The sequence below is a fragment of the Chiloscyllium punctatum genome, chromosome 45 (genome assembly GCF_047496795.1).
Source record: "Chiloscyllium punctatum isolate Juve2018m chromosome 45, sChiPun1.3, whole genome shotgun sequence".
Lineage (NCBI taxonomy): Eukaryota > Metazoa > Chordata > Chondrichthyes > Orectolobiformes > Hemiscylliidae > Chiloscyllium > Chiloscyllium punctatum.
The window spans coordinates 9490315-9510462 of record NC_092783.1 but is presented as its reverse complement, the minus strand read 5'-3'; the positions used below and the strand labels follow the sequence as shown (position 1 = coordinate 9510462).

At 38.2% G+C, this 20148-nt stretch overlaps 1 protein-coding gene across 3 annotated transcripts in view; it reads left to right on the top strand.

The window, feature by feature from the left end:
* LOC140467148 (protein phosphatase 1 regulatory subunit 12A-like) overlaps nucleotides 1-20148 on the top strand; it is a 271396-nt gene that overhangs the window by 100034 nt on the left and 151214 nt on the right. For all 3 annotated transcript variants that reach the window (XM_072563240.1, XM_072563241.1, XM_072563242.1), the window contains exons 4-8: nucleotides 6042-6201; nucleotides 7672-7816; nucleotides 11768-11842; nucleotides 15381-15460; nucleotides 19099-19250. In XM_072563240.1, the coding sequence (XP_072419341.1) occupies nucleotides 6042-6201; nucleotides 7672-7816; nucleotides 11768-11842; nucleotides 15381-15460; nucleotides 19099-19250 (612 nt within the window). The remainder of the gene's footprint in view (nucleotides 1-6041; nucleotides 6202-7671; nucleotides 7817-11767; nucleotides 11843-15380; nucleotides 15461-19098; nucleotides 19251-20148) is intronic.

The following is a 20148-nucleotide window of genomic DNA, read 5'->3' as shown; positions in this document are numbered from 1 at the left end:
GATGCTTCATGAGATATTTATAAAGACAATCTAAGTTTAGTCAGAAGTAAGTTTTAAGGAGTGTCTTTTAAGGAGAAAAGCCACATAAAAAAGTAGAGGAAAACACTCCAGAGCTTGGAGCCTAGCCTATGGGATATCTTTGCATATTGCAGAACTGGATGAAATTAGAGAGAGGGAGGGGTGAGACAAGGGGAGGATCAAAGTTTGGGAGAAGATTTGTAGCTTGGGTGCTCGTTGTTGTGGTTCTGTTAGCTGAGCTGGGAATTTGTGTTGCAAACGTTTCGCCCCCTGTCTAGGTGACATCTTCAGTGCTTGGAAGCCTCCTGTGAAGCGCTTCTGTGATGTTTCCTCTGGTATTTATAGTGGCTTGTCTCTGCCACTTCCGGTTGACAACCGGAACCGGAGCCACAGGAGGGTCCCAAGCACTGAGGATGTCACCTAGACAGGGGACGAAATGTTTGCAACACAAATTCCCACTTCGGCGAACAGAACCACAACAACAATAGGAGGATTTGAAAGCAAGGATTTTGAAAATTTTGAAATTGCACTGTCTAACCAGGATTCATTATAGACCAGGAATTGTGGGCCTGATTGATATTTGATATGCATTAGGAGATGTGCAGCAATGTGTTCAGTGAACTCAGCACTACAGTGAATAAATGTGGAAGGCTGATCAAGAGTCATAGAATAATGGCATGTTATAATACATTGTGAAATTTCAGAATACATGAAAATGTTAACACAAACAGTCTACTAAAATCACTTCCTCAAATAGTGTGACTTTTGACATTCTGATTATACGGAGTCTCCAGCAATAACTTTCTATGGGCATTCAGAACCAGTTGATGAATTCTCACACTTCATCATTTCATGATGGAGCATCAACAATGAAGGTAAAATTGAAGGTCATTACATCTTAGACATATGTGAAAAGAACCCCATCAACCTGCCTTTCTTCCAACCTAGACTAGAAGAAAATTACGAAATGCGAAATGATGTAAACATAAGTCACAGCTTGGACCGAAGTCAGAGTATTACCATCGTATTGTATTTTGGAAAGTGTGAAGGTATTGGGAAAGTTGTGGAAATGGTTCATAAGCATTGTTCCAGGAATGAGTAATTTCAGTTATGAAGACAGATTGGAGCAGATAGGATTATTTCTCTTTGAAAAGAGAAGACTGAGGTCCCTTGGGAGTATTCAAAATTATTAAGATTCTTCTTCGCTGCACAGACCTCCAAAGACCATGTGCAGTAACAACTTCTGAAGCTGCATTCAATGCATGACACACTGGTTGACCACATAGAACTTAGGAGTAACCTTGAAGCTGTGCAGCTTAGATGGAACATTGTCTGGACAGAGTGGTTAAGTAACTGTTCTCTTATAAAAGAAATCTGAAGGAGAATGCACAAGGTTTAAAGTAATTGGTAAAAGAAGCAAGGAAGTATTTTGTGCTGTGAGCAGTTAAGGTCTAGAGAGTGCTGCTTGATTTTGTAGTGGAAGCAAGTTTGACAGGAAATTGGGCTATTATTGGGAAAGGACAAAGTTTAAAAATCACACTAGGTTCTTGTCCAACAGGTTTATTTAGAAATACAAGCTTTCAGATTGCTGCTGATTCATCTTGTACTTGCAAATAAACCTGTTGGATAAGAACCTGGTGTTGTGTGATTTTTAACTTTGTATACCCTAGTCCAACACTGGCACCTCCACATCATTGGGAAAGGGGAATGATGCAGGGATATGGGACAGTGTTCACACCAATTTTCTTTCCAGCTGTACAGGAAATAACTTCTGGAACCCAAAATCATTGCTGTGATCGGCATGCTGATGCTAATCATCATGCGTGGAAGTTTGGATCAGCTTAAAGGAGGGAGAGTAAAAACTGAGTTGCTCATTTGCAGAACCAGTACAGAGACAGTGGTCAGAATGGTGTCTTTCAGCATTAATTCTGTGCTTCTTCGATGACACAGGATCGTAATCAACATATCACTTTTCATTTTTAACAAAGGACTTTGAACTTGTGCATGTAACCTGATGATCATAGCTCTGTTTCCTATCTGCTTTTGAACAGCAGCAGCTGCTTACAAACATTGGTTTCCAGCAGAGTCCATCAGAAAATAAAATCAAACTAGCTGTAAGGAAACACAACAACCAAGGTAATAAAAAGCAATGCTTTGAAAATGGAAGAAAGGCTGTCCAACATGTTTCAACTTCAGGCTGGCCTAGAATTATTCTTTGGGAAATTCAGTTATATGAATGCTCACAGCTTACTGAGAAACTACTGCTTCCAAAATCTTCATTTCAACTAAAAACATTAACTTGTCTTAGAAACCATAGGCCTGTTGTAAAAGAGGAATTAAGATAATTTTAAATTGTAATAATCTTGTTTCTTTTTGTTTTTATTCGTTTATGGGAGTGATAGTGTGTGAGAGTGAATGCACTGTCATATTTTTGAACCTCAAGCAAGTGTGGTATCATAAATAACCTTTCTCATTTTGAAACTTAAAATAAAAATGTTCTGTTGGAATTATTTAATTAGGGGCAATCATTCTAAGGGCAGAAAGACACATTTCACATAGTAAACAGATTGATTTGGAGTAATAAAATAACATGACCATATTCATTGGCAGCATTTAATTCAGGCATGAAGGTATCAGGCAAAGGTGAGAGTCTCAGTTGCAGAATAAATGAGGTGGGCAGAAAGTGGTAATGTTGAAGAAGTAGAAAGTGGTAATTTTTTTTGATGCCAGTGATATGTGATTGAAAACTCATTGCTGGGTCAAATCTGATACAAAAGTTGCAAATAGTTTTGTTCTGCCTGAAGCAGTTGTCCAGGATAGGGATGGAATTGGCAGAAAGTGATCGGAGCTTGAGGTGGGAACTGATCTCCATGACTGCAGTCTTCCCAATAAATATCTGTGCACCCAATTCTGGATATTGGACAAGCAACCTGACAATTTAAAGGTAGTGGCGAAGTTGAGAAAAGTGACGCTAAGGTAAAGGTGGTTATCGTTAGATTACTTAGTGTGGAAACAGGCCTTTCGGCTCAAGATGTCCACACTGACCCTCCGAAGAGCAACCCACCCAGACCCATTCCTTTACATTTACCCCTTCACCTAACGCTACGGGCAATTTAGCATGGCCAATTCACATAATGTGCACATTTTTGGACTGTGGGAGGAAACCGGAGCACCCGGAGGAAACCCATGCAGACACTGGGCGAATGTGCAAACTCCACACAGACAGTTGCCTGAGGCGGGAATTGAACCCAGGTCTCTGGCGCTATGAGGCAGCAGTACTAACCACTGTGCCACCCACTTTTTTATTATCTTTTTTCCTTTATTTAAGCAAGACAGTTGGCAAAACTGCCGGATCAAATCCGGCTGAACTACCCGGCCCTGAAATGTCAAAGTCGGTATGAGCAGTCTCATTCACTCCAATCCCGATTTGGACCACTTCCCACGATTGGAAACATATGAAACTTGGTCAGAACACGGAGGACACTCCTCCCTCGAAAGCAAGACAGTCGGTCGAACCGCCGGATCAAATCCGGCTGAGCTAGACGGCCTGGAAGTCTTAAAGCCGGCATGAGCAGTCTTATTTGCTCCCATCCCCATTTGGACCACTTCCCACAATTGGAAATCACTCAAACTTGGCCAGAACACGTATCATAAACATATGTGTAGAAACTTAGGATCATCTGACATATGAATTGTTCTCATCATGCACAGTCCCATTCACATTAGTGTAAAAATGCTGTTTAACCACATGACCTGCAACAAAGCACAAATGATTACAGGAACATGAGTAGGCTATTTAGCTCTTTGAATCTGTTCTGACCTTCATTATTGATCCATGACCTAACTCAAAGAACAATGAGCAGTACAGCAAAGGAATAGGCCCTTCAGCCCAGCAAGCCTATGCTGACACATGATGCCTTTCTAAACTATGTGGTTTGTATCCCTTTATCCTCTGCCTGTTCTTGTATCAGTTAAAATGCCTCTTAAATGTTGGTATTGTATCTGCTTCCGCCACCACCTTTGGCAGTGCATTCCAGGCACTTAATCACCTTCAAGCTCTATGTACCGACTTAGTCTAACTTCCCTCTAAAAGTGAGGGAATTTAACAAACTTAGTGGACAGGTGCACACAAGTCTGCCCACCCGCCCTAAAACACAGGTTTGCTAAATTAATGCATTGTGGAATTTCTACCCCTTGAGGCAGCAGGTCCAACCCCATTGGCTAGCATCTCCAACCACTTGGTATTGCCAAAGTTCCTGAGACTGCAGGAAAGCCTACAGAGGAGGCCTGATGGAATCCCAGACACAAGTATATTGGGATTGTCAGAGAGCATGTTGCCCTTGATAAAAATGGGGATGTTGTGGTGGGTAGGAACATAGGAAAGAAGAGCTACTGTTTTGCGTGCAGAAGTCTCTGATGGGTACAGGAAAACCTCCAAAGACAATACCCCATTTCTTCTTGCCATTTTAAAAACTCAAACCCTATTGCAGTGTGAGCAGCATAAAACTGCAGTCAGTTGATATTTCAGCAAGCTTAATTGACACTAGCAATTCATCCACCCGTGTAAATAATAATTTTGGGGCCTTTTGTTAGCTGTGTAGGAGGAGAAGAAAATAAAATTATTTTGAAATTATTTATAACTTCTTGTATTAATTATTTGGCTCTTTTTATAAAATTATTTCCTTATTTGAAATAAGTTAAGAGGCATTAATTTCTAAAAATATGCTAAAACTTAAAACTATTTGAGATATAGGTATCTATTAAATGAACTGCAGAATTTAGTCTGCGGAAAGAAAATGGAAAAAAATTGAGTTAGAGCATGTGAATGCCAGCACCAAGTAGGTTGCGGCAGCAGTTTCTATGTTGCCATACATAATACATTGCTGCCATTGTCTTGGCCAGTTCAGTACTAGAAGATTTAAGCTTACAATTGTAGCTGTTTATAAATCATTGATATCATCAATAAAAAATATGTTTGCAATGAATTAAATTTGTAAACTTGCATTATAAGGAATGATATATGAGCCTGCTAGTTATTTTCTCCATTGAGTCTTTCGCTGTTCTGATGAGGAATCAAATAGTGCACTCAAGTAACCATGAACTTGAGGGAAGGATCTTTGATTCAAGAACTTGTAACAAGCATGTATTGTTGTGTGTTAGTAATGTGCATGAGCCAATAGTGTTCCTTTTATAAAAGTTTAAAAACTGGTGGCAATACCATCATCTGAGAGGAAAGAACAAGTTAGTTAATATTAGCATTCAAGTTTCTTCAGAAACAATTAAAAGAATGTGTTATTTACAATTATGTGTATTCACTGAATAATCTTAAACTTGTCGCCAACTGAAAATCAGGAATAAAAGTGGTTTTGGTTCAGTTATTTACAAGTGTTTCTGATAGTCAAATGTATTTGCAAAGGTAGGACAAGAAGCTGTTTGTTCTCTGGTACATTTGCAACACATTGGGTGGATGGAAGCATTGTGGTCATGCCACTGGGAGAATGCTCTGGGGATATGGATTCAGATCCCACCACAAGGAGGACTTCAAATTCTATCAAAATGCAGAGCTTAAACTGCTATTTTGTTTGGTAGTGATGACCATGAAACCGTCCTTAATTGTTGTAAAAAAATCTGTCTGGTCTATTAGGTCCTTCAATCTGTCATCTTTTCTTGGTCTGGTTTACATATGATCACAGATGCACGATAATGTGATTGTCTCTTAATTGCTGTCTGAAATGGCCTAGCAAGCCATTCCATTTAAGATGACAATAGGAATGGTGAACAAATTAGCAATGTGCACATTGCGTGAAAGAAGAATATTGTGCAAAATAGAAAGTATTGCATTAAACTATTGACTAGGAAGAAGGGTACAAACATAACTGATTAAACTGAATTATGGGTCTTGCATCAGGTTTATAATTGAGATCAGTGTTACAACGTGCATAATTTTCTCTGTCCAGACACACAATATATTTGAGAAAATAGCTAAAGTAGCTGGCTTCACTTATGCTTTGCTTCTGGCTTAGGAATTGATGTTGAGGCTGCAAGGAAAGAGGAGGAACACCGAATGCTCCAGGATGCCCGACAGTGGCTGAACAGTGGCAGAATTGAAGATGTAAGAAACACCAAATCAGGTGGCACAGCTCTACACGTGGCTGCTGCAAAAGGCTACTTGGAGGTTTTAAAGTAAGTGTTTGTGAGATGATCAAGTATCATGACATGCTGGCCATTGCGTCAGTGAGAAAATAGCTTACGGCTGTTAAGTGAAATAAGAGAGAGCTTTGGCTATTTCCTGGCCAAGTCATGTGACAATTCTTTAGTGAAATGATACAGTGGAATAAAGAATCTTTTAGGTTGTTCGTGTCTTCTGTGACAAATTTGTTTTGTCCTAAATACACCATATTTTTATTGGGTGTGGGTGTCAGCACTAGTCATCCTCTACTATCTCTTTTTTGTTATTCATCTATTAGTACTGAGTTTTGTCAGGCTATAGCTCATCATAGCTGAATTCATTCCTTATACATAAGCATGTATATCTTCCATCAAGGCTAAGTAGTTTACAACCAGCTTTTATTTGATCTTTCTCTAGTTCCAGTTCAGATGCAAATTACAGTTCCATGCCCACAAACTTTCTTACTCTTTCCCCATACATTGTTTTGGTGCAATGTTCTCAGTAAAGAAACAAAGATTAACTAAGTGACTTTTCTCCTCTTTGCAAGTTAATTAATTGCTGAACTTAGTGTATAATGTTTATTCTTCTTGAAGAAGCAAATGCAAAACAAGTACAATATTGTTTCAAAGATATGATTACAATATTTATTATTTAAACATTTTCAATTACACCACTTGCTTAAATCATATGACAATAAGGCATAGGAGCACAGGCTGGCCATTTTGGTCATTGGGGGGGAATTGACGACTGCAGATGCTTAAGATCAGGGTTAAGAGTGTGGTGCTAGAATGAATTTTACAACCATTGAGGGCGGTTTCATGATCATCACTACAAAAAGTAACAGTCTAGATTTTAATAGAATTTAAAGTCCTCCTTGTGGTGGGATCTGAGTGCATAGCTCCAGAGCATTCCTGATGAAGGGCTTATGCCTAAAACATCGATTTTCCAAATCATCGGATGCTGCTTGACCTGCTGTGATTTTCCAGCACCACACTCTGCCATTTTGGTCATTGGCTCTACCGTTCAATGAGATCATGGAGGAAAACCTACAACTCATCCTTAATCGTAAAATATCATTAGGAAAGCTTGGATTCTGCTTTGAGTGAAGCAGATTGAGGCAAAATTTAATAGAGATGTATAAGATTTTAAGAGGTTTAGATAACATGGACAAAAAAAGCTGCTCCTGTTAATTGAATGTGCAAGAAATATGGGGTATTGATTTTAGAGCTCTGTGTGGGGTAGTGTGAGGACCATAGTTGCTTATGCACTGAGCTATTATGGCATGCAACCAACTGCCTCAGATGTTCTTGCAAGTGGAGATAGTGATTCAGAGGAAAAAATGATGAGTACTTAGAAATAAACCCACAGGGCCTCGAAGAGTAGGAGAATAGGTCTGATTGTGTTGTACAGAGGGCTGGCATGGGCTCAGCAGACTAGATGACCTCCTTCTGTGCCTTAATAATTATCTGGTGCTTGTTTTCTAGGCTGCTAATTCAAGCTGGATACGACGTAAATGTCAAGGACAATGATGGGTGGACACCACTGCATGCTGCTGCTCACTGGTGCAAAGAAGAAGCCTGTAGAATTCTTGTGGAGAATTTTTCTGACATGGTGGCTGTAAATAAAGTGGTCAGTTGTTTTTACTAAACTGGTTTTCATTGTTTGAATAACTTGTAAATATCTAAATTTTTGCACTTGGGTCTTGCACAGTGGTCAGCACGGTGGCTCAGTGGTTAGCACTGCTGCCTCACGGAGCCAGAGACCCGGGTTTGATTCCCACCTGAGGCTACTTACTGTCTGTGTGGAGTCTGTACATTCTCCCTGTGTCTGTGTGGGTTTCCTTTGGGTGCTCCAGTTTCCTCCCACAATCCAAAGATGTGCAGGCTAGGTGAATTGGCCATGCTAAATTGCTCATACCGTCAGGTGCATTCGTCAGGGGTAAATGTAGGGTATGGGAATGGTTCTGGGTGGGTTACTCTTCAGAGGGTCAGTGTGGACTTTCTGGGCCAAAGGGTCTGTTTCCATACTTGCAGGTAATCTATCTAACCTAATTACAGTACAGGAGGTGGCTGTCTGGCCTGTGATGTCTGCACCAGCTCTCTGAATAAGCAGTTCAGGTAATCCCAATGACACTCCACTCCCTGTAACCTTGTATGTTCCTTTCCAGATTACAATCCAATCCAGTTTTTGAATGCTTTGATTGAAACTGCTTTGTTCAGGTTTTCAGGCAATGCATTCTAGGTTTTAACTACTCGTGAAAATGTCTCTTATCAACACTCCAATCTTGAGTTTATATTCTTTTGTTCTTGATGCTTTTGCCAGGAATAGTTTATCCCCATGACTCTTTCCATACCCTTTGTTTTTGAATACCTATATCAAATGTCTTCTAAACCTTCTGCTTACTAAGGAAAATTTGCAACTTCTCCTGTCTATCATCATAACTGAGTTCAGCCTTGGAACCATTCTTATGAATCTTTTCTCAACGTGTTCTTCCACCTTCAATATTTATGCACATGTACACAAAAGTTCCTTTGTTCCTGTGCCCTCTGTAGAATTGTACTCATTGTTTTATGTTTTTATTGCTTGGTGTTCCTCCTGCCGAAATGAATCACTTCACACCACTTTGCATAGAATTTCATCTGCCATTTGTCCACTATTCAAACAACTTTTCTATACTTTGAAGATTTATTCTTCCTTTCTCGCCATTGACAATGGTTCTGCGTTTTGTATTAGCTGCATATTTTGAAATTGTACCCTATGCTCTTAAGGTCTGGTGTTACTATGCATCAGGAAGAGTAAAGGGCCCAGCATTGCCTTCTGGGGAACTTCACTACAAACCTTTCATCCATCTGTTTGCTTTCACTCAGTTAATTTCATATCCATGTACTACTATCCCTCTCATAACCTATAACGTTGCTAACAGGGCAGAACTTCTGAATGTCTTTTATAGATCCATGCACAATATTACGAGCAATTCTCTGTTAGCTAATCAAAAATTGAAGCAAGTTATTTATATACAATTTTTGCATAATGAATCTATGCTGGCTTTCCTTGGAAAGTAAATATTAACTTTGTCATGCATTATTGTTTCTAGAAGCGTTACACCACTGAAGTCCCTTAGTTGCTTAGCTTACGTTTACGCCATTTTTTGAAAAAAGATGTAAACATTTGCAATTCCTCAGTCTTCTGACATCACCTCTAAGGAAAGTTTGAAAATTCTGAACAGTGCTTCTGCAATTTATTTTCTCTCACTTCCCTCAGAATTTTGCTATGCAATTTATCTGTTTCTGATGCCTTCTCAGCTTTTATGTGTTGACAATCTATTCATTACAGTTTCCTTAGCCATTTTAAATGCTTCAAGTGGCTGAATTACCGAGCCTTTTACCTTGATCTGGTTAGCTTGTTCCTTGGTAAAGACAGAAGTATTATTTAGTACCTCAGCAATGTCCCCACCCGTCCACATGTAAAACTGTTTTGGTCCCTAATCAGGCCCGTTGATTCTTTGTCTAGATTAGAGTGGTGCTGGAAAAGCACCGCAGTACTGGCAGCATCCGAGGAGCAGTAAAACCGTTGATCCTTTTACAATCCTTTCCTCTTGTTATGGCTGTGAAAGATTTGGAATTCCTTTTCATGTTAGCTGCTGATTTCTTTTTGTACTTTCTACTAATTTATTTCTCACTTGCCCTTTGAACCTTCTCCATTAAGCAGAATTCTCAGTTGTGTTATCCACCCAGCATTTGACAAAAGCACACATTCTCGACTTCAGCTATCTCTCTGTAGTCTTCTGGGGATCTCTGAATTTGTTTGCTTTATGTTTCCCTTTGTGGGAGTATACCTCGCCCATGCCTGAATAGTCTGTTCTTTAAAGGTAACCTTACTCAGTCACTACTTTTCCTGCCAATCTTTGAATCTGGGAAAACAAAAACTGGAATTTTCTCCCTGTTCATTACTCTTAGATTGGATTGCTCTTGGTTCCTTACATTAACCAAAACAGACTTTTGATGAGATAGTAATCATTTATCTGTTGGTAAATGATCCACTTGTACCACCTCATTCCTAGGGCCAGCTTTCACAGTGGTTCTTTTCTCACTGAACTGGAAACATGCTTCTGTAAAAAATGTTCCTGAGCATACTTTAGGAACTCTTGCACCCCTCTGACCATAATGCTGCTTCTATATTAGTCTAAATTTGGGTAATCTTTAAAGTCTGCTCTTATACTATATTATAATTCCTGCAGCTATCTGTAATTTCCTTTGAAAATTGTTCTTTTACAACTTGCCCACTACTTAGTATCTTATAAACTTAAACCAAGCAATTTTCTTTGTTGTTCCGTCCTAGCCTAATTGATTCTGTTCTTGAGCCTTCTGACTGTCCTCTATTTTGAACTGTAATGTTCTCCTGAATCAATACTGCCACATCTCCATTTCTTCTTTTCCCATCTTCTGTTAGCAACCCCCCCCCCCCCCCCCCCCCCAAAAAAATGCAGCTAATACATGGAGTTTCTCTGGCTGCACTTGCCAGATGAGCTATCACTCTCCTCAATGTTCATAACAGAGTACTATTTAGAAAGTTGGGTGCACTGAGATACATTCTGTTCCAAATGCCTGTTTCCATTGATTGTTTGGTAGTCACCTATTTCCCCTCTCCCTTTTTACTCTTAAATTGAATTGAATATCAACAAGCAAGCTATCGAAGAAGCTGTCCATCACGTATTTTGCAAAGGATGCTGAACCATCACTTCTGGTCCTCACGAAATCAATTTTTTAAAGATTGAATCCAATTTGATTGTTTACAGCTGGAACAAATGAATCTGATTTGCCTGCTTGCTGAACTTCAAACTTTTTTTACTGTTCAATTATCTTATTCAGAGTTTCAAGGAAAGGTCATGTTAGCAATCCAGTTTGAAAACGCTTTCCAATGAATGAGCAGTGGAAGGCCTTTATTTTTTACACATGAAACTCGTCATGTAACATGTGCCATTGTACGTCATTCTCTTTGTGGTAACAGATGTTGAGGAGAAAAATGCTACGAAAACAGGCTGTTTCTTAGCTGATCAAATACCTCTGAAAATGACCTTGGATTGTCATTTATGATTTTTTCCTGAAAGATATTTGGAATATGACCATTTACTTCAGTCAGAATTTAAAAGATGTTGGCATTTATGTCCCAAGAAATCTACCATGTGACAAAATATTTTTACAATGAGATAATAGTGGAAATTGCATCTGTTCAGAATATGTTCACTTTTTAAAATTCCTGTAGAGTACATCATATATCTATTCTTAATTTAGCTTGCTGTAAAGTTTTGAACACTTCTTCTATACAGTTTTCTATCAATTGGTGATGTGTAGACTCTGCTGTAACTTTTCTTTTGCTGGACACAAGGTTCAGTCTTGAGCAAACCAGATGTTTACCTGTTCCTGTTGTTCTCTTAACAAATGCTTAATCTTTTTGGCACTTATTTTCTCCTTTCTCTTAATTGCCTCAGTTCACACAGCTGAAAATGTCAATGTAAAAATTGATTCACTGTTTCTCTAATGGCAGTTACAATGAGTTAAGTTGTGTATACTGTATTTGCAGGGTCAGACACCTTTTGATTTAGCAGATGAAAGTATTATTGAGCTTTTAGAGGAACTCCAGAAGAAACAAAATATTGTAAGTGAGTTATTTTTGGATTTTCTTCCCCTCATTGATTGGTAACATTAACTTAAAAAAGTGCATTCAATGAAACACTTTGATTTTATCAAATGTTGTTCAAAACAAATTTTAAAAAGTTCATCGTGTACAATATGAAATTTATTGTCCATCTGAAGACAAAATGAGCAACTTCTTAGAGCGCTGTACAAATCTGCAGTGATTGTCTGGTTTTGGATTGCAGAACCAATCTTTGCTTTGTACAAGTATGCAGAAAATGAGCCAAATTAAATCTATCATGTAGAATTTTTGATTTGTTTTGAAGCTTGAATGCAAAACTGTTTCACATGCTCTTCAAATGGTCATTCAGCATTTTGCTTGAACTGTCTCACAACTCCTGCATAAACCCATTTCTAAGATTTCGTGGATTTTGCATGCCTTTCCAGCTAATTACTATATGCATATATAATCCCTTTCCCTGAACCGTGCCATGTGTTGAGATTTTCTAGTTAATATGAGCCTCTCAGCCACCATTTGACTTTAGAAGAGTTAATTTGATAAATGTGACTTTTCCTTTAAACAAATTGTTCAGACTCTGAAATATATCAGCATTTTGGAAGTCTCAATGTTAATTCCAATTAATTTTCTCTTGAACTACAGCTCACTTGTGGCCACAAAATAGCTGTAGCTTTGTCTGTTTAAGCCTCCTTTGCAAATATCTCCGATTGCTTAGGGCATTTTGCACTAGTATTTCCTATTCAACCTTGGCCTACTGCAGTGAATTTTCATGCTTATTTGTGTTTCAAATTCTTGGCTAGTGGTGGCAGAGGCTGTCCTCATGATCTAAATTTTGGTGACCCTTCATCCAAGTTGTTGTGTTGCTATATTTTGATAGTACATAGCAGACTTCTGATTGCAACTTCACAATCTCTGATTTTTAGCTGGAATCAATTTTTTTTTCTTAGTACTGTTAAATCCAAAGTAAGAGTTTCAATATTTTTGTAAAAATACTTATTTTGTAATAAGGCCACTATATTGGTTAATCAGAAATAAATTCTCTAATCACCTGTTATTCCAAAAGGTTATTTAAAGCTGTTAGACACAAATGCAGAATTAGCACCTAGTATTTTGAATTATTTTTTAAATTATGACTGGATATCTGAAACTTTCAAAATTCCAATTACTGGCAGTGTTCTATCAACATATTTCCTTTTTTTTGGAGCAGAGACTGCACTTATAGATATGTCATTGGACCAATTACAAAGCAGCAAACTGAGTATTTCAGGATCCCTTAAAATCACAAACTGGTACTCTAGGTGTAGAAATTATTACTGAGGGCGGTCAGGCTGAATGGATGTATCTTTCTTCCTGAGTGACAGCCATAATTAAAGTAAAATTTTTAGTCAGTTCTTATGGTGTCAAAGGTTTTCTTCACTTTCCATAAAGTGTCTTTGTTCCTCCAGGCGTAATACCGAATTCAAGGATTGCCGACATTGATAGCTTTAATGTAAATGCAGGACCTCTTAGCCTAGTGCTACCAGACTTTAAACTAATCTCTTACTGCCACAAAGCCCAGGATTGTGCTAAATTTTATAAAAGTGCAGAACTACACCAAGGGCCTATTCTCCTTTTCTAGTGCAGCTGAATACCTTTTGCACCTAGAAGATGAAAACAATTTTTTGGATAAAAGGGTACAGGTAAAACAAATTCATCCATTATCACAGAGTAACAGATTGATTTGACGAATGAAGAACTCAATCGTCAATTTTAAAAAAGCCTTGAAATGTTGAAAGTTAAATTTTTGAATTAGCCAGTGTCTGCCAGTAGCTGTAATATAATCTGATTTGGTACGAAGTCTCCTATGATAGAACAGTGAATTCTCTGATCCATTTGTAACTATGCGGCAGAGAATTCTATGAGTGAAGACAAGATTCAGTCTGTCTGGTTTTCACTATCTGAGAACCTGCCTCGGTCCATGCTGTCTTTTACCATTGATCAACATTTTGGTGGGTAGGAAAGCTACTTAATTAATATTTCAAATTTATTACTGACATATAGGAAATGAGTATTCTATATATTGGAACTTGTGTTCCATTCAAATGATATGTTTTAGTATTGGAGTTTAAACTTGAAAATAATTCTGCAAATGACTTAGCTTGAAAAACTTACATTTTAAAGAAACTTTGTTCTGAAATATGGGTAAAACTATGGGGAAAGATAAATTTTTGAGATAATATGAAAACAGTGACTACAGTTCAAATAAAAGCAGAAACTATCAAGAAACTAAGCAAATTTGACAGCATCTGTGAAGAGAGAACAGAATTGGTTTAAGTCTAGTTCTGCAGAGCTTTGCCTTTTCTCTGCAGATGCTGCCAGACCAGCTGAGTGTCTCCAGTGGTTTCTGTGCCTGTTTCAGATCTTCAGCATCCACAGTTCGTTCTTTTATATTACTGTGATTCAAATGTGGTTTCTAACTGTGAAGCATTTTATGATTTTTTGACATTGTGATATAATGTAAGTTGATTTTAACTTTCCAGGGCATTCTGGCATCAGAGAATGAACATCAGTTATCAGTAATAAATTTTTTAAAAATATAGGTTACCCTGAAGGCAGTTAAGTAACAAGGTTAAAAGTAGGACATAAAAGATAGTCATTCCTGATGAAGGGCTTTTGCCCGAAACGTCGATTTTCTTGCTATGCTTTTCCAGCACCACACTCTTGACTCTAATCTCCAGCATCTGCAGTACTCACTTTTGCATAAAAGATAGTGCCTTGTGGACTGCTGCCAGTGCCATGTGCTTGTTTGAAGAGACATAGTAGGAAGAATCAAATGAATACATGGCAATGAGGCGAGTTTCAGATTCCTGCTCCATTGTGACTGATTCTGGGGCAGTGGGTCTTGTACATACTGGACGAGCTATGCCTGGGCATGGCCACAACTGACGTCCTGGGGGGGAATATTGGCTAGTGTGATTGGGAGGGTTTAAACTAAAATGGCAGGAGGAAGAGAACTTATACATGGAAACAGATCACAGGTAAACAAGGACAAAATCAAAAGACTGTAGAAATGAAAGTGACAACCAAAGCATTCAAGAGCAAGAATAAAGCAAGGCCAGAGTGCAAAATAATGCAAACCAGACTAAGAATGTTAAGAAGGCATGCCTTAACACTTTGTGTTCAGAGTGTTCAGTAAAGTGGATAAATTAGTAGCACAAATAGAAATAAATTGATATATAGTTAGGATTACAGAGAAAGGCTGCAGAGTAAGTAGGGACAGGAACTGAATATCAAGGGGTTTTCAGTTTTTAGGAAGGGCAGACAAAAAAGAAACATGGTTGGTTGGCATTGTTGATTAAAGAGGAAGATAATACAATTGTGAGGAAGGATATTAGCTCTGGTGAAGTGGGAAGTCTATGCCCGTATCACTTGTGGGTAGCAAGGATTTGATGTTCTGCAGATATGATGGCAGTGGTTAACTGAGATTGTATTTATGCAATGAATATGAAATTACAGTTATACATTTTTAAAATCTGACATTGTAATTTGGTTTCTTCTGTAGCTTCGTACTGAGAAACGAGCTGTGAGATCAACACTCATTGAATCAACTGTAAATTGCAAAGTCCAGGCCAAGCACTTGAGGTATTTCAATTATAACAAATGCTCAATTTTGTGTTAACTTTTAAAAGATCCACAACAATAGACTGTTGGATTTTAATGCATATCAATAACTTGTGGGTAACCTTTCTGTAAAGTTTATCTTTGTCTCCCTATAAACCACTGTTTCCAGACATAGAATTAAATGGTAGCTAGCTAAATAATGCATGTATTTGAATACTTAAATATTTTGTAACAACCCGTAAGTTAGCATAATGTGAACTAATTTGCTTTCGAACCTTCTTCCTCTGACTTGATATTTTGCAGCTGTTCTAATTATGTATGAAAATCATACATTGGACGAATCAAAATGTCATTAGATTGTGCCTATATTCTGGGTTTGTTCATGTTCAATGTGCCTCACATCTGTTTTGCTTAAGTAAAGAAGCTTTGGTGGCTATCTCTGGGTTCAGAGGCCTGAGTTCAAGTCCTGCCTGCTCCAAATGTGTGTCATGATCTCTCTGAACAGCATGATTAGGAAAGAAAAGGTTGGGGTGAATTGAACTGAATTGAATTGAATTTATTGTCACGTGTACTGAGGCACAGTGAAAAGCTTTGTCTTGTGAGCAATACAGTGAGATCAGTATAGTTAAGTAGCATAGACAGTAAATAATAGGTAACTAGCGGCAAAAACAAAAAGAGGTGCAGGTAACTGTAAAGCATTTGTGAGTTCATTCAGTATTCTAGCAATAGTTGGGATGAAACTGTTGCGAAACTGGCTGGTGCATATATTCAGGCTTCTGTACCTTCTTCCCGATGGTAGAGGTTGTAGAAAACCATTGCCGGGGTGTGATGTATCCTTAAAAATGCTGGCGGCCTTTCCTTGACAGCGGAATTGGTAGGTAGGAGGTTGGCCTTTGCGATTGTCTGGGCCGAGTTCACCACTCTCTGTAACCGTCTCTGATCTTGAATGGTACAGTTGCCATACCAGGTAGTGATACATCCAGACAGAATGCTCTCAATGGCGCACCTATAAAAGTTGACAAGGATATTCACCATCATGCCAAATTTCCTCCGCTGCCTGAGGAAGAAGAGATGTTGTTGGGCCGTTGTAACCAGTGCTTCCACATGAAGAGTCCAAGAAAACTTGTTGTGGATGACCTCTTCCAGGAGCTTGATACTCTCCACTCGTTCCACCTCTGTGTTGTTGATGTGTAGCGGGGCATGAATAACAACCTGCTGAAAGTCAATAATGAGTTCCTTGGTTTTGCTGGCATTGAGAGCTAGGTTGTTCTCAGTGCACCATTTTTCTAGGTCTTCCACCTCCCACCAGTAGTCACCATTTGAGATTCGACCGACTATGGTGATGTCAGTGGCAAACTTGTAAATGGCATTGGCCTGGTATTTGGTGATGCAGTCATAGCTATACAGTGAGTACAGTAGGGGCTAAGTACACCCCCCCGAGGGGCTCCAGTGTTGAGTGTTAGTGAGAGATCTTCATTGATTGTGGCCTGTGGGTCAGGAAACTAAGGATCCAGTTGCAGAGAGAGGGGCTTAGTCTGAGATCACTAAGTTTAGTAATCAGTCTCGAGGAGATAATAGTGTTGAAGGCTGAACTCTAGTCAATGAGTAGGATTCTTACGTTGCTGTTCTTGGTGTCAAGATGTTCTAGGGAGAAGTGAAGGGAAAATGATATGGCATCTGACGTGGATCTGTTGGTCCGATAGGCAAATTGAAGTGGGTCAAGAGTAGTGGAGAGGCTGATTAATGTCATGACCAGCCTTTCAAAGCACTTCATGGCCTTCAAAGTTAGGGCCACTGGACAGTAATCATTGAGACATGCTGCATGAGCCTCCTTTGGCACAGGGATGATGTCGGCCTTGTTGAAACAGGCAGGGACAGTGGCCTGCTGCAGGGAGAGGTTGAAAATATCCAAAAAGACCTCTGCTCAGATCTTTCTAGATTTTTCTGGTTGTTCACGGAATGACTTGATGATTTGTTCTGTGAAGCCCCTTCTTATCAATGAAAAGCAAGATTTCTATAACTGTTTTTGAGCAATCCATTGATTTATTGACAAAATAGAAGTGGATTTCTTGTAAATCTGGATGCCCCATGTAACAGAGATTTCTGCCTTCAAAGCATTGGACTGTTCCACATTAAGCAACGTATCCTTGATTTTGTGTCCATGTTGTTCCTTTCTTTACAATGCAGGCATTGCAACTTCTGTTCTGATAAACTATTGCTTTCATGTAGATTACTAGGAACAGAGTGTCCTTGCATCCAATTTCTGTCTGACACTATGCTGGCTTCATATTATACCTCAGTAAAGCTTTTGTATTTTTGTTCTTTTAATTAAGGCTATCTTAGGAATTCTTTTGTCTTAAAAAAATGTATTTTGAGTTTATTTGAAAGAAATCAATCTTGCTTTATTTGCTGGTTTATACCTCATCTACAGATTCGTACAGCTGTGTGTACTCTCACAAACCGATACTGCCTACAAATGTTCTTGTCTAGTGTTGCCTGTGGATTTTCAATTACTTTTCCATATACCCGACACCAAAATATTGGAATCTGTTTCTAGGTGGCAGCTGCTGCTGCCGCCATGGTGAGAGGGTGCTTTTCCATTATGGAGTATTGCTTATGTTATTTCGTGTAGCGTAAGAAATTGGTTGTGGATCAAGAATCATTAGACTTTTATTAAGACTAACTATTATGTACAAATATTACACACTTCAGGCGCATACATTTCTGGGGTAATATTAAGCTGTTATGCTACAACAGTGAAGCATGTTTCAAGTGCTCGGAGATAAGGTGGAATATGAGATCTCTATGCCCTGAGGTCAAATGCTATGGTGCAGTGGTGATGTCATGTGCATACCTGTTCAAGGTATACTGATTAAACTGGTTTGTTATGCCTCACAATCAAATTTCAGGCTGCTTTCAAGTGCTAAAAAGTGCTGTCATTTATAAGTACAAAATTTAGGATTCAGTTTTCTTTTTCTACCAAGCTTGGAACTTTTAGAGGATTTGTTTTGAAGTAGTTTATTTGTGGATTATAAAAAGTATCTACTTTGTACAAATATTTAAGAATATCTCTTAAACCAAACAGCATGAACTGCCTTTCGGGGGCCCATTAACTTAATGTTTGTCAATAGTGTGCATCATGTAGCTTTAGTTTGCCTCACCATGCATCAAAAATTAATTTTTAAAAATTATTTTTATTAATTTTTAAAATTATTTTGATTTTCTTCCATCACCAGATTTTGTTGAATTTTTAAATCACTTCGAGAAGAAAAACTGGAGAAATAATTTACCTTTTAAATCCACAGCAAAACAAGTTGCCCATAATGAGCCTTTCTAACACTGTTTCAGTCACTCTGAAAAGGTGCATGTACATAGTTAATGGCTAGAAACTTAGTTTTTTTCCTCTATCAGCACATTTGACCTTTGGAACTTTCGCTCTGGTTGTTGTCTGCCTATCCTGTGACATAACATTGGGATTTTGCACTGATCAAACAGTCTTGCTGCACATTTCCTAAACTTATTAAAAACAACTATTTTGCAGCAGTTAGAAATTTTTCCAGTGTGTTCCATCTTGTCATAAATCACATTAATTCATGAAATCAGCCGTTTGAATTAATTGTCCCGTTAACTGATTTTGACTTGTTTTCTCATTATTACAGTAAAGACACTATCTTTTCTGAAGTAAAAGAAACAAAGCGTAAGTTGTCTGATCGAGAAAAACTCAATGAAGAAAGTAAGAAAGATGAATCCAGCAGTTCCAGTTCTGAAGAAGAGGATGATGCCTCTGATTCTGAGTCAGACGTAGACATAGGTAAGCCCGAAGAAAAGTAGCTTGACAATATAGGAAACCCAGGAAAACTTTTTAATGCTTGATTTTCAAATCGTGGGGTTAATTTGTTTTTCTTTATCTGTCAGCTCTGAATAATTTCAATTACAAGGCCATATAATACAACTTTGTTCTGTGGATGTTTAACTGTAATACAATTTAAAAACAAGTTATTTGTTGTAGTTGGAAGCATAAACTCCAATTAAGTGCTCATTATGAAAATCCACTTTATATAATGTTACAGACAATATTATAGACGTTAAATCCTACAGGTACAAGATCAGTCATTGGCCTCTCCCTGCTCTTTGACAGTGCTTTATAAGGAGTACCCCTCACTGCTCTTTTTACATGCCTTACAACTCTTAGTTTCTAAGTATGCATGACTTTTATTTTAATGAAAATTACCAATGAATCTGTACCCACCACCTTTTCAGACAGTTCACTGCATATCACAAATTGCTGTGCAAAATGTTCCAGGAAAAAGAATCTGTTCATATTATTTCCTACCTACAGTCACACTGCATCTCAGCTGAGATTCTAATTAGTGATTTAAAAGGATTTCGAGCATTTCTACTTTTTGTACTGTCTCTTAGAACATTTCTATGTTAGTATTGATTGTTTTTAGTTGGAAAGAAATTACCAGAATTGTAAGGTGGTAAGTAGAGTACTTTGCAATGAAGTGTCAGGTAGTAAAATTTCATGTTTGCATCCATGTGCTCAGGTTTAAAGCAATATTTGCCTCACAATTGGTTAACTTTTAAATTATTCAGTTCATTATACAGTTTCATAGTCACGGTTTTTCCAAATCGTTATTACAGGTTTGAGAAAATTTGTTCAGTTTTGAATGGCATTGAAATGATCTGCATTTAAAACTCTGACAGTT